The sequence below is a fragment of the Brachyhypopomus gauderio genome, chromosome 11, assembly GCF_052324685.1.
Source record: "Brachyhypopomus gauderio isolate BG-103 chromosome 11, BGAUD_0.2, whole genome shotgun sequence".
NCBI classification, from domain to species: Eukaryota; Metazoa; Chordata; class Actinopteri; order Gymnotiformes; family Hypopomidae; genus Brachyhypopomus; species Brachyhypopomus gauderio.
The window spans coordinates 16,037,138-16,052,137 of NC_135221.1; the positions used below are offsets into that span (position 1 = coordinate 16,037,138).

The 15,000-nt window shown below is 43.9% G+C and overlaps 1 protein-coding gene across 1 annotated transcript; it reads left to right on the plus strand.

The window, feature by feature from the left end:
* The first annotated feature begins 1,065 nt into the window (after positions 1 to 1,065).
* On the plus strand, positions 1,066 to 3,663 carry LOC143527662 (dihydropteridine reductase-like). Its single transcript, XM_077022962.1, has 3 exons — positions 1,066 to 1,195; positions 1,870 to 1,953; positions 3,164 to 3,663. Exons 1-3 carry the CDS (start codon positions 1,089 to 1,091, stop codon positions 3,264 to 3,266), a joined length of 294 nt encoding a protein of 97 aa, XP_076879077.1. The 5' UTR covers positions 1,066 to 1,088; the 3' UTR covers positions 3,267 to 3,663.
* Positions 3,664 to 15,000: the final 11,337 nt, after the last annotated feature.

Genomic DNA, 15,000 nt, shown 5'->3' on the forward strand with positions numbered 1-15,000 from the left:
GTGTCTGCACTGCTCCTGCGATCTCCATCCTCCCCCCGAAACAGACGATCCCATTGGCTGCAAGGCTGGGAGGAGGCATGACTCAGTGTTTTGCCGCAGCACATGTGGACTCTGGTCTGGAGTGTAGGCACGCCCCTCCCCCACCCAGCGTTGGGGGGGGGGGGGTGGGGATAGCCTCCGGGCGCATGCCATGGCTTTGATAGGACGGGACAGGAGCCTTTGATGTGTCCTCTTCAAAGGCACGTGCAGGGAGCGAGAGACGCAGCGGCCGCTCGACGACTCGCTCGGCGACAGTTAAGCCCCGCCCCTCGCTCTCATTGGCTCTTCCTGCGTGAGCGATTTTGGCGTGTCTGCTTCATTTTGGAGATCAAGAAAACATTCTAGTCTTTATCCTCCTGTAAAAGCAGAAATGTCTTGAGTCAGTTATGGGCTCCAGATGCCAGTGGCCCTGCACATGGAGGGGGCCCGGCCTGCAGCCTTAATGGTACATAACACATTAGAATGACCCATCTGTAGGTAAAGAATAGGCAAAGTTGTCCTGATATAATCTCTTATTGTTTATGGAAGGAAGATTTTGGTGGTCCAAAGGACATTGTTAATATTGGCCTGCAAGTATGTATGCAAGTATGTATGGTTGTCTTTGTACACAAAGAACCTTTGTATACACAAAGAGCCTGAGTGTGTTTTTTTTATTCCTACATTCTCATTATATTGTCTGCCAGAAACATCACACCACATGTTTGTTCGCTTGACGTGAGTGCAGCATCTGTTGGTGGGGAGGTGTCATTCTCTTTAGCAGGTGTCTGATTAATGGCTCCTCAAGTGTGTGATATTATTAATGCTCAGTAGACTTGAAAGCAGTTTGATTGAAACACAGGGATCTTAGAGTAACTGTCTAAGAGGCAACAAGAGCTCTTTTCATATCATCCCTCCCTCCATGCCTCTCTCTCACTCACTCCTTCTATCTCTCTCTCCCTCCCTCCCTCCTCTTCCTCTCCCACCCTTTCTCTCTCCCTCCCTCTCTCCTGCTTTCCCACTCTCTCTCTCTCTCTCTCTCTCTCTCTCTCTCTCTCTCTCTCTCTGTAGACATGGTGGGCTATGGAATGGCCAAGGCTTCAGTCCATCAGCTGTGTAAGAGCCTGGCTGGACAGGGCAGTGGGCTTCCTGCTGGTGTCACCGTGGTGGCCATCCTCCCGTGAGAGACACCCCCCCCAACCACCCCTCACCCTCACTCTCAGAACCATGACTCAGCATCCACACTGCTCCTTCCCCAGCCACACATCCTCCCGCCACTGCGTGCATGAGTCAGCACTTTACCCACTTAGGCAGGGCTCTGAGGAGACACAGTGGAAATGCTCAGTGAAATCTAAATTTAGAGAAGTCTTTGCTCTGTTTGTGAGGAATGTTCTTGTATTGTACCAAATGTCACTGTTCGTTACAGATGACAACAGCATGCAGTATTGTCAGTGTCCCTTTGGCATTGACTACCTGCTTTAGCATAGCTGTGTGATTTAGGCCAGGATATCATATGAATACCAATATTTCATGAATGCAAATAATACAGTACATCATGTGAATACCAATATAACAGAAATGCATATAATATATGCATATGTGTGTATATGTGGGACAGACAGACAGACAGACAGACAGACAGACAGACAGACAGACAGACAGACAGACAGATAGATAGATAGATAGATAGATTAGATAGATAGATAGATAGATAGATAGATAGATAGATAGATAGATAGATAGATAGAAAACATGTAACTTTACAAAGGGCAGGTTCTTACTGCCCACAGTCTCAAGCTTCTTCACACTTCCAGAGCCCTGACCAGATATTCCCATTATGACATTGTCTTTCAGGGTTACCTTGGATACACCAATGAACAGGAAATTCATGCCCAACGCAGACTTCAGCAGCTGGACGCCGCTGGAATATATCGCTGAGTGAGTGCGCCTCTCTCACAGCCAATCAGAGAGCAGCAGAGTTCATCCATGCCCAGAAATAATTACCATAAATTGGGTCATTATGAACGTATTTGGTTACTATAAATGTCTGTGACTGGCCAATTAGGCGAGATGTTTAAAATTAGGAGAGATGTATTCACATTAAGGTAGGAAATTGCCGGTTTTGACCAGAAGATGGCAGTGATGTTCTTCCAGACTGGTGGTGTGCCTCATTAACAGATGTAGGAAAGTGAGCAGCTGCCAGGGTTAATCTGCAAACGACATCAGATCTTCTCGAACTGGATTAGGCACGACTGTAGTTTTTGAAAGCCTGTGTTCGGATGTTATCAGCAAAGAAGCGATCCAAGCCACGCCACAAAACGATCCAAACCATGTTTGAGCGGGATGTTACCTAGAAAGACTTAAACACAAAGTCAGTAAATGTTTACACTTAATGTAGTTAAACTATGTCGGACTAAGACACAATAAATGTACTGAAGCTATTAAAGAAGGAACGTTGCATAACACAGCATATGTAGTTGCATTAGGAGATGGGGGGACTCTTTTAAGACATGCTAGTGTAGGTTACAGATTTCACTGCAGAGTCTCTCTGGCAGCGTGACTATGACTGGAAGGAAACCAACCTGTGGCCAAGTGTATATGTCTGCTGAGTCACACCCCTGAGATTAAATCTGCACTGCCAGTTCACTCAGATTAGATGGGGATTGGGAGGAGAACACACTTCGTAATCCCGGATGTGGATGAGCCAGAACAAACCCCCCAGGGATTATCGAGGGAAAGGATGAGGGATGGAGGGATAGAAATTGTAGGGGTGCTGTCGGGTAATTAATATAAACCTTCACTGAGGAGGACACTGGCTGAGGGACGTTCTCCCACTGAGAGGAGCGTTGCTGTTTCCCCACTGACAGCTTACAAGAATGGCCCACAATGCTCCTGACTTCAGCTCCCTTCAGTGACACTGTCTGTGCTGTGTCTTTTCCTCTCTCCGCCTTCCTCCATCTGTCTGTCCCTCTCTCTGCGTTCCCCATCTTCTCCTCCGTATACACCACCCCCACTCTCATTATCCTGCTCTCTCTCTCTCCTTCCATGGCACATCATTTTCACTGCGCCTTCCCTCTCTCCCTCTTTCCCTCTCTCTCTCTCTCTCCTCCTCTTTCTCCCCTTCCATCTCTCTCTGTCTCTGTTCCAGAACCTTCCATAGCTGGGCCACTGGGTCAGGGAGGCCAGCCTCAGGCAGTCTGATCCAGCTGGTGACGGCAGGAGGAAAGACAGAGGCCACCCCGGTTCAATAAGGCCATGGGGAGGAGAAGAGGAGGAGAAGAGGAGGAGAACGGAGAAGAAGAGTCTGCAAAGCCAAAGATTCGCATTAAGACTTTGCTGCTGAAGGATCAAACACAACATTTTGTGATGGAAGAGGAAAGAGAACTTTCATCCTTTCAGTATTTGAACACACCATCCCCCTGCCAAACCTATTCATCTGCATGTCTTACGCTCACCACAGTTCTTGTCTGTTACTGGGTGATTATCTTAAAGTCACACTGTCATTTTTAAACTGCTTATATCCCGCGTATTGTATACAGTGATTTATTCTCGAAGGCTGTGCAACACATCATTTTACCTCACCATGAGCAAGTATGAAGAGAAGGTGGTTCGGTGATGATTAAAATCGAAGAAGAGAACAGTTGTGAACACCTGGCTACTGGCAGTTGCTTCTTGCATTTGCAGCTACATCTAAAAATAGAGTCACAAAATCTCTTCAGCCTTCCATTAGCTTAATAGCAAATCAAGTGTATACACTAGAGTGTACTTTTAGTAACTGTTTACAAATTTTGACAGGTACAAAATGTACAGTTCAGCCATGTGTGTGTGTGTGTGTGTATGTCTGTGTGTGTATATATTTGTGTGTGTGCGTGTGTTTGTGTATTTGGCTGAGAGAGATTAGATGTTCCTAGATTAGATGCTCCTAGATTAGATGTTCAGTGTTCTTTCCTATGTGTTTTGGCTATGTGTTCCAGATCAGATGTATGGACGACGACTCTTACACTGTAGAGTCTTCCTCATCATCCACTGACTCTGTATTCAAGTCCAGAAGCCTTGGTAATGTTATTTCGACATCTTGTGTGTGCGTGTGCGTGTGTGCATGTGTGTGTGTGTGTTGGGGAGGGCACTAAAACGGAAGCAGGAGCAAAATGAGTTGTATATTTTACCCAGAGTGCTGTGGTCATTCATCTCAGTGAGAACTGTGGGTGTCCAGTTCTCCAAGGGAACACTCATTCACTCTCAGTTAACCAGCGGTGGAAAGTTGAAGTGGGCTTCCACTTAAGCACTTACTGGTTTTTCCATCATTATCAGGATTTTACAACATAGTTGTAAAGTTCATTTTAAAATATTTGTGAAAAGCATCATAATATGCGCAGCATAATGGAAAGGGTGGAAATTCGTGCTCAAGAAGAAACACTCAAATTTGAAAGTCCTGGGGTTCCTAAAAAAAGCAGCCCTTATAACATTGTCAAGCCCTTTGCCTTAATAACATTGTCAAGTACGAGGTCTTCAGCTAACAAGATTCAGCAGCAAGTCGCCCAGCAGGTGGCCCAAGATCTTTCCCTGGCTTGGACCTTCAACTGAGCTCTCATTTCAATCCTGCAAGAGATCCATGTTCATATAAAATGACAGTGTGAACACAAGGCCCACAAGATCGCCTGCTTAAACATGCGGCATACACGGTAACCCCCCCACTATGGAAATAACACCTGTGGGGTTGATTTATCACATCACTCAGCTACGTCCAGCCACAAAAATGATAACGGTTAAGACTGGGTACTCCATATAGAAAAATATTTAGCAGCTAAAGCCAGGTTTATATAAGCAAAGGGTAGTCCTTAAAAACTGCACAAACCAGTAGAAGACTGGAGATATTTAAGACGGCGTGGCACGGTCCCTGAATGTTCAAGTGCCCTTTCGGTCACCGTATCAACATCTTCAGGCTCCTAGGCCAGAACCATCGTGTTCTCTCTCAACAACGTTTCTGTCAAAGCTGCAGCAGGAAGCAGGTGAAGGCCTCAGTGGGGATGAGTGACCAGTGACGTGCTGAACCTTTTGGGCCTGGTGGACGTTGTTTTGTCTAGCTGGTTGTTGCTTAGTCTCTTGTTGAGTGGACACTAGCTGACTGGCTGTAGCACTGAGCTTGTAGATAACGCTAGGCCTGACACTGATGGGACGTCTGGCGGTTGGCCTTACAGCGGCCTTACACACTAACTGGGACCTTCTCCGCCAAGAGACTGGGACAAGTGGACAGACTGGGGGCTGCAGGGCTCCCCCTCATCTCACTGAAGTTGGTGATCAGCCTGAAAAGCATGTGGAAGCCATTTTGAGCAGTGCGCCCGCCGATCATCTAAATAAAGAGGCAGCAGATGGAAGTGGTTATGGTGCACTGGTAACATGAGTGTGTGTGTGTGTGTGTGTGTGTGTGTGTGTGTGTGTGTGTGTGTGTGTGTGTGTGTGTGTGTGTGTGTGTGTGTGTGTGGGGCATGGGGGTTATATGTGTGTGTGTGTGTGGGGGGGGGCATGGGGGTTATATGTGTGTGTGTGTGTGTGTGTGTGTGTGTACTAATGCTAGTGTGTGTGTGTGTGGGGCATGGGGGTTATATATGTGTGTGTGTGTGTGTGTGTACTAATGCTAGTGTGTGTGCATATGTGCCTGAGGGTGTGTGTGTGTGCGTGTTTGTGTGACTGTGTGTCAGAGAGAGAGAATGAAAGAAGTCTCTTTTACCTGCTTAAGTATGGAAATCATGGCTGACATGCTATGAACAAGCAAAACTGTATAATGGTTCATAGTATGAAACTGCTCACAAGGTAATGCTCACCTTCTGTTTCTGCAATAAGTGGGTCCACCTATAGATGGCGCTGCTTTCTCAAGCAACTACACTTGACAAGGCAATTATAGGTATGTTTAATTATCTCTCTCACTGGATATTTCCCAGTAAGCTCAGGGAATACAGTGCAATTAAAAGGGTATCACAAGCCCACTTTCTTTCAGGGAAATATGAGTGTGGTAAATTACCTGTTGCAGGCAGAGTTGTAAAATCACAATCATGCTTCTTTGTGTACATTTGTGGTTTGCGTCAACTACAGTATATTCCAGTACAGAATACATATTATGCCAGTACAGAATACAGTGTATCCCAGTACAGAATACAGTGTATCCCAGTACAGAATACAAGTTATACCAGTACAGAATACACATTACAGCAGCTGCCGCTGGAACTGGATTGAGGATCTGTCAGCCAATACGCCTAACAGGAGAGTCGGCATTGCAGGACTATTACACACACACACACACATATTCAGGGTCTGTACAGTGGCTTAATGATGTGTCTGATTTGTCAAAGCTGTGTGTGGGGGATGTGGGTGGGTGTGAGTGTGTGAGTGTGTGACAGCGTATGTATGTAGATGTGTGTGTGTGTGTGTACATACATGTTTGTCTGATTGTATGCTTATTTTGCTGTATGTGTTGCCATGGGTGCTGACATGGGTGGTAAAGTGTGGTGTAAGGTGTCATATGCATGTGTCTGTGGTGTGTGTATTGTGTGTGTGTGTGTGTGTGTGTGTGTGTGTGTGTGTGTGTGTGTGTGTGTGTGTGTGTGTGTGTGTGTGACATGCATGTGTCTGTGGCATGTGTATTGTGTGTGTGTGATCTATGTGTAATGTGTCATATGCATGTGTCTGTGGCATGTGTATTGTGTGTGCATATTGTGTTTATGTGTGTGTGTGTCTGTGGTGTGTGTATTGTGTGTATGTGTGTCTGTGGTGTGTGTATTGTGTGTGTGTGTGTTTGTGTGTGTCTGTGTGTGCATATGTGTGTCTGTGGCGTGTGTGTGCATGTCTGTGGCGTGTGTGTGTGTGTGTCTGTGTATGCATATGTGCTTTACAGCCTTATTCTTCCATTACTCTCTCTGCTTAAAATGTAACTTGCTAATATGGCAGCAACATGGCACCACCACTTTAGGACTTTAGCATACAATCTGCATTTTATCAAGATTTTTATTTCATAGCAATCACAACATCTAGTGTCCATGCTGTTGTCTAGGAAAATAAAAACAATAATAACAGAAGCAGTTGTTGATTTTGAAAAAAAATGAGCAAGTTTAAAATTGGATCTCATGAAACCTAAATGTACAAGTGCTTTACAACTACACATTAAACATTTAAAAATGGTAAAAGATTCTTTGGATCTTCAACTTTAAAGGCTACAGTCCTCTATTATTTATGTTAATTTATGCAATAGGATATGTCTAATGATATTTTTGAATATGTAAGTGGAACTCAGTCAGAGGTAATGAGATATGCAGATAATGATATGCAAATTTGCTGAATTATTGAAGAGGCATGACTGAAGACTTTATATTAGTTTCCATATTTATTTCAAGGAACTAGCCATTTTGTTGTTGCATTTTTACAGTTGGATAAAATCAGATTCCAATTAATTATTAAGTCATTTAATCTTTATGCGTGCGTGTGCATGTGTGTGCGTGTGTGCGTGTGTGTGTGTGTGTGTGTGTGTGTTTACATGTGTGCATGCATGTGGCATGTGCAATTTGCATTTTTGTGCATGTATGCTGTATCATCTGCTTTGCATAGCTGAAACTGAATATGTGGCGAGAATATGAGAGAACCGGTCAGCAGATGTACTCATCACGATAAATGTGTAATGAAAAAAGGTTGTGACAGCACTATCAAAGCTTCCCTGGCCTCCTAGATCCACAACACTGCTGCAGTTCTGTTTGAGTCCATCGTGCGTGGCCCTGTTTGGCCAGCCTGGCTTTAGTCACCATCAACTGTCTTGTCTGCCTTCAGACAATCTGGAATCTGGATTACTGACAGTTCAGCTGTTTCAGTTGTTAAGGATTCTCTGCAGACTCCCCTGGATTGCCACTGCCCCCCCCCCCTCTCTCTCTCTCCCTCTCTCTCTCTCTCTCTCCCCTCTCTCTCTCTCTCTCTCTCTCTCTCCAGTAACCAGTGCTTCTTCTGTCCACTTCCGGGGACACCTCAGTGGTCTCCGGGGACAATAAATGTCCTTTGGTATTTTAACTTTCTTTACTAAACCTCTGATGTCCAAGACGTGTCACTGAGGCCAGTAAACAAATCCAACATCCACCCAACACTAAGCTGGCATTTGGATGTGTGTGTTTACACACATCAAACACACACACACACACACACACACACACACAACGTCACGATTGCACAGGCACAGCATACCAGCACATGCGCAAAAGACATGAAGCCAGAGGAAATCTTGAAGATCGGCAGCAAACCAGACCAACGAAACCCGGTACGTGCCAACATCTCTCTGGCTCTTATCAGTTCTTAAATGAATGTGCCTCAGGTTCCTACACGAAGAAGAGATTTAGTGTTCAGTGTGGCGTGCACATTAACATCACTAGTGGCGTCTTGCTCACATTAACATGAGCAGTGTGAATTTAACAGCTTCCACTGACCTTTTCACTGCCTGCCTACAGTGGGTAGCGGCCATAGGGTCATACACACTCTGATCATGACTGATGGTTTTCCTGTGAACTAGGTTCTTATGCTAGCTGATGGAGTTCTTAGCTGTTAGCCAAACACACCTCCGCTCACACTCGAAGTTTTAAGTGGGTTAGCAGTTTGGTTGGTGGTGGGGTCACTTTTGTTCTCACATTATCTTTCAGACAGCAACAGGAAATCTAAAACTAATGCTGCCGGTGTAATGTGAGTTCTGTTTGGGGTCAGAAATACATTTCTAGCATAGAGAATTGCATTCTGATGAAATCTGGATGCATTAGATTGTTCCGTAGGTATTGACAGTAAGGCATGTTAGGTGGTATGTTTAGTGGTTAGAGTCAGTGGGTATGGTCAGTATATTTGGTCAGTGGGTATGGTCAGTATATTTGGTCAGTGGGTATGGTCAGTATATTTGGACAGTGGACATGATCAGTGGGTATGGTCAGTATGTAAGGTCAATGGTTATGGTCAGTATATTTGGTCAGTGGGTAAGGTCAGTATATTTGGTGAGTATATTTGGTCAGTGGGTATGGTCAGTATATTAGGTCAGTGGGTCTGGTCAGTATGTAAGGTCAATGGTTATGGACAGTATATTTGGTCAGTATGTAAGGTCAGTGGGTATGGTCAGTATATTTGGTCAGTATGTAAGGTCAGTGGGTAAGGTCAGTATATTTGGTCAGTATGTAAGGTCAGTGGGTATGGTCAGTACATTTGGTCAGTGGGTAAGGTCAGTATATTTGGTCAGTATGTAAGGTCAGTGGGTAAGATCAGTATATTTGGTCAGTATGTAAGGTCAGTGGTTATGGTCAGTATATTTGGTCAGTGGGTATGGTCAGTATATTTGGTCAGTGGGTATGGTCAATGTGTATGGTCAGTATATTTTGTCAGTGGGTATGGTCAGTATATTTGGTCAGTGGGTATGGTCAGTATGTACGGTCAGTGGGTAAGGTCAGTATATTTGGTCAGTGGGTATGGTCAGTATATTTGGTCAGTGGGTAAGGTCAGTATATTTGGTCAGTATGTAAGGTCAGTGGGTAAGGTCAGTATATTTGGTCAGTATGTATGGTCAGTATATTTGGTCAGTGGGTATGGTCAGTATATTTGGTCAGTGGGTAAGGTCAGTATATTTGGTCAGTGGGTATGGTCAGTATATTTGGTCAGTATGTATGGTCAGTATATTTGGTCAGTATGTAAGGTCAGTGGGTAAGGTCAGTATATTTGGTCAGTATGTAAGGTCAGTGGTTATGGTCAGTATATTTGGTCAGTATGTAAGGTCAGTAAAAGTAGCAGGTTGTGGATCACTGCGTCTATGCAGCTCCTGTATATGGCAGCGCCTCACATCTCTACCATGAGCAGCCTGGTGACACAGGGCCTCCCTCTTCCTCTCTGTACTGATTGCTGCTATTCAGAGGACCATGTTCATGCAATCCCCATATGCAATGATGGTGATGGCCAGATGACCCCCCCCCCCCCCTCCACCACTCCCTCCCCCCAGCAAGGGTCTGTCCGTGTGGATGTACTTTACCCGTCTGCGTGACCTGTGTGCCCTCTGAGCTGAGAGGTTAGCCGGCTACAGCGAGCAGCAGACTCACAACCTCACGCTTTTCTTTCTTTCTCTTTCTCCCCCACGTCTGCACTCTGGTCTGTTAGCTACGGGACGGAAACCATCCTTAATGGCGATGCCCCTTCCGAACCATCAGAAGACAGTTACCTCAAACGCTCCAGGCTTTGAGGCATGATTTACTATCAGCAAATTACATCAGCCAGACCCACCAATTCCTCGCAGGATTCCTCTGTTTCATAACATAACACCCTAGTTATGAGCTCGGAGTTTTAAGCATATCCTACAGGAAAAGGGAAACACTCAGAAAGACGTGAGGACGTAGCTGGCAGAGGACAGTGAGGAGAGGACATGTCTTCACAATGCAGGACCGCAGGACTTCAAACATTTTCCATTATCATATAAAAGAACCCGTAATTTGATGTGTATGAAAACGTGTAATGATAATTGGTAACAATAAATTTTACACTTTGATATAAACAGGTCATGTGAGTTTATTTGAAATCCAAATAAGAGCCTGTAACCCAGGCACAGCACGACTAAATGTCAAGGTGTGTGTACTTTGTTGTGTTTACCACAGAATGCTATAGTTATAGTTTTAATTTATCGTTAAAAAATTCACAGAGATATCATCCCACTTATTCATTCTATGTTCTCGTTATTCCCCTATTCTCCCTCTCTCCCTTCCTCTCTCTCTTTTTCACTCTCTCCTACTCTTATTCTCTTTTTCTCTCTCCCACACACTTTCCCACTCTACCTTCTACTCTCTCTTCCACTCTCACTCTCTCTCCCTCTCTCTTCTACTTTCTCTCCCTCTCATTCTCTCTTTGACTCTCTTTCACTCTCTTCCTCTCTCTCTCACTCTCTCTTCCTCTTTATCTCTTTTTCTCTCTATCTATCTTACTCTCTCTCTCTCTCTCTCTCTCTCTCTCTCTCTCTCTCTCTCTCTCTCTCTCTCTCTCTCTCTCTCTCCCATGCCTCATTTGCAATGATTATGTTATCAGGGCAGCCAGGCAAAAGGGTGGAGCAACCATAATTTCAGTGCTGGATTAGGCTGAAATAACGAGGTCACCAAGTTACTGTTGCCTTGGCAACGGCACATCCAAGAACACAGGATGCCATTGCAAATCCAGGACCCGGGAAAATCTTTTTTTCTCTATTTCTTTTTTTGGGGGGCTGAGGAGAATGTCACTGTTTCCTACACTACCTAAATCTTTGTCTTTTGTACACAGTCTTTGTCTCAAAAAAGAATTATAAATAGCTAGTTCTATGAATACTTTATATCTTGTGTTGTTTTTGTTTAGGGAAGCAGACCTCTATAATAATACATAAATCACACAAGCAATGACTTGGAAAGCAGATTTGCATATATTAATAAATAAGACATTTAAGACCATTCCAGGATGAAATGTTTTTCATCACAAATTTAAAAAACTTTAAACGCAGATATGTTTTTTTGACCAGGTCGAGAGACAATGAAATAACAGAATCCTCGATTGCTGTGTCTTTCAATCAGCTACAGCCAGTTGCTTTCTCTGTGGTCCGGTATGAAGAGGAGTATCTTTTATATCTGATACATGGCAAACACTCAACAACTCCAGCCAGCACGCACACTAACACTGAGAACTGAACTAAGTTGATCTCAGTGTCGGTTTGCCATCTTTTCCCAGTAACGCTTTCATTAAGTGTCCACTTGGCTTAAGAAAGGTGATCCTCCCCTCTGCCTCACTGTGTTATAACAGGAGCTGCGAAATTAGTATGAAATTGGAGTGTATGTGTGTATTTGCAGTGTTTGTCCTATTTATTTTATCATAAAATTGGCTATGTCTCTGAAATTTCATTAAGAACTGTTTTGCGAGGCAGCTAAGGCAACATTCTCAAAAAAGTCTCTCTCTCTCTCTCTCTCTCTCTCTCTCTCTCTCTCTCTCTCCTCTCTCTCTCTCTCTCTCTCTTTCCTTTTCATCTCTTCATAGGTTCCAGAGTTTCCATCTTCAGACATCATCGTTGCCATGAGACGGCAGCGAGTCCCGCCGCTGTGGGGAGACATACTGGAACATTCTGCCCCTCAGGCTGTTCACCATCGTGCCCTTCAGTCAGGGAGGGGTGGGGGTGGGGGGGGGGGGGGGGGGGTTGGTCTGGTGGGTTGTTGAGCGTATTAAACTTCACATTCATGATCATATTCGATTAGCTTTATCGAGTCCCTTGTCCATAGAATGATTACCATGATGTTTGCTAATAGCCTAAGGCTTACAAGGAGCATGATGGTATACAGGTCTCCCTCTGTTTGTTTATCTTCTCCGCTGGGTTTCAGTCACTGTGGAGGTAGGAGGTTTATCTGAGTCTCTCAAGATCCTCATTCTGTTAAAAAATTCAGACCTCTGATTGGCCAAGATGAACTCTGATTGGACAAGATGAGCTCTGATTGGCTTGCTGCCAGTTTACCCAGCAGGCTCACATCCCCTGCAGAGTACATGCCCTTAAAATGACCCCTGCCAGTTTGCTGAGGGCACTGTGCCAATTTGGGCCATGCACAACAGTGCAGGAGAACAGTATGTGAGAACAGTTCAGGGGAACAGTGAAGATTAACAATGCAGGAAAACAGTTCAGGAGAACACTGCAGGAGAAGAGAAGATAAGAACATTGCAGAAGACCAGTATGTGAGAACGAGGAGAAAGAGTAGACCTTGTGTGGCAAGCCAGAAAGCCAGAGTGAATGAGAGAGACAGAGTGAGAGTGAGAGAGATAGAGTGAGAGTTAGAGTGAGAGAGAGAAACAGTGAGAGAAAAAGCAGAGAATGAGAGAATCAGTGAGTGTCATGCTGAAAGCATTTATATTGACACAGCCATCTTACAAGGAAAAGCATTATATGGTTTTAAATTAATTTACTCTAGAGTCATTCTGATTTTTAGAATATATATATATATATATATATATATATATATATATATATATATGAAATTACTTTTATACAGCAGCTTTTTGTTTGACAACCAGATCAGATTGAATTGATCTCTAAAAATTCTCTTAATTAAAGTTATTGTGGAAAATGTTCAGATACATAAGGTTTAAGCAGTTTATTAAATATGAACACACTTGTAGGTCACGGCAAATGATACCTGTGCAGTTGGTGATGGTGACAGCTGTCAACTCTGGGCCTGTGACACAATCACAGAAACCTTGACTTATTTTCTGATTCTGATATTTCCAGCATTTAGAGGAAGCCATACTTACATAATTAACAAGGATGCGAACTTGCCAAAGATTTAAATAACAAAGCACTGAAAGGATCAGAGGTAAGAAGCTCCTCTGTGGACCTTCTGACAGAGAGAGAGAGAGACAGAGAGAGAGACAGAGAGAAAGTGTGAGACAGAGAGAAAGAGACAAAAAGAGAATGAGAGAGATAGAAAGATGGAGGAAGACTGGAGCTGAGAGATACTGGTGCCTCTGTGAGGGGGTTGCCATTTCTGCACAGAAAATCCCCAAAGGAATGTTCTAAAATCTTACATCATGCACAGGTAGCCAGCTTTAGCCAGTACAGGTACTTTGTTATACTAGTACAGTTTATAGTATAGTTTTAAACCACCACTGCTAGTCTGTTTAAACCAGTACAGGTAGTCTGCATAAACCAATACAGGTTTTACACCAGTACAGGTAATTTGTTTAAACCAGTAAATATTTTAAACCAGTACAGTCAGTACAGTACCAGGCAGTCTGTTTTATGTAGCACTGGTACACAGTTTTAACCAGTGAAAGTATACTGTTTTAATAGTGCAGAGAGTCTGGTATAACCAATGCAGGGAGACTGGTTTAACCAGTGCAGGTACATTACTTAAAATGCAAATGGCTACTTTAACGATTTTCTCTTTGTCTTTCCAGCCATTTTTAGCATTTCTAATACAGAGGTTGTTATACTTTTACAATCATAGGTCTCATCGTATTTCATATTTCATCCATGTACACCCACTTTATTAAGTACACCTTGCTAGTACCGGGTTGGACACCCTTTTGCCTTCAGAACTGCCTTAATCCTTCTTGGCATAGATTCAACAAGGTACTGGAAACATTCCTCAGAGAGTCTGGTCCATATTGACATGATAGCATAATGCAGTTGCTGCAGATTTGTTGCCAATCTGATGCCGTTTCACCGCATCCAAAAAGTGCTCTATTGGATTGAGATCTGGTGACTGTGGAGGCCATTCGAGTACAGTGAACTCATTGTCGTGTTCAAGAAACTAGTCTGAGATGATTTGCACTTTATGACATGGCGTGTTATCCTGCTGGAAGCAGCCATCAGAAGATGGGTACACTGTGGTCATAAAGTGATGGACATGGTCAGCAACAATACTCAGGTAGGCTGTGGCGTTGACACGATGCTCAATTGGTATTAATAGGCCCAAAGTGTGCCAGAAAAATATCCCCCACACCATTGCACCACCACCACCAGCCTGAATTTTTGAGTCAGGATGGATCCGTGCTTTCATAGTGTTGATGGCAAATTCTGACCTTACTATATCCGAATGTCACAGCAGAAATCGAGACTTATCAGACCAGGTAATGTTTTTCCAATCTTCTATTGTCCATTTTTGGTGAGCTTATGTGAATTGTAGCCTCAGTTTCCTGTTCTCAGCTGACAGGAGTGGCAAGGTGTGGTCTTCTGCTGCTGTAGCCCATCCACCTCAAGGTTCGATGTGTTGTGTGTTCAGAGATGCTCTTCTGCATGCCTCGGTAGTAAAGTTATTTGAGTTACTGTTGCCGTTTTATCAGCTCAAACCAGTCTGGCCATTCTCCTGACCTCTGGCATCAACAAGGAATTTGCGCCCACAGAACTACCGCTCACTGAAGATTTTTTATTTTTTGGACCATTCTCTTTAAACCCTAGAGATGGTTGTGCATGAAAATCCCAGTAGATCAGCAGTTTCTGAAATA

What these genes read in the sequence shown, in the direction of transcription:
- LOC143527662 (XM_077022962.1), top strand. Translation starts at nt 1,089, where the DNA reads ATGGTGGGCTATGGAATGGCCAAGGCTTCAGTCCATCAGCTGTGTAAG. An exon ending in ACCGTGGTGGCCATCCTCCC is followed by an intron (nt 1,196 to 1,869) that starts GTGAGAGACACC and finishes ATTGTCTTTCAG; the next exon opens with GGTTACCTTGGATACACCAA. An exon ending in CCGCTGGAATATATCGCTGA is followed by an intron (nt 1,954 to 3,163) that starts GTGAGTGCGCCT and finishes TCTCTGTTCCAG; the next exon opens with AACCTTCCATAGCTGGGCCA.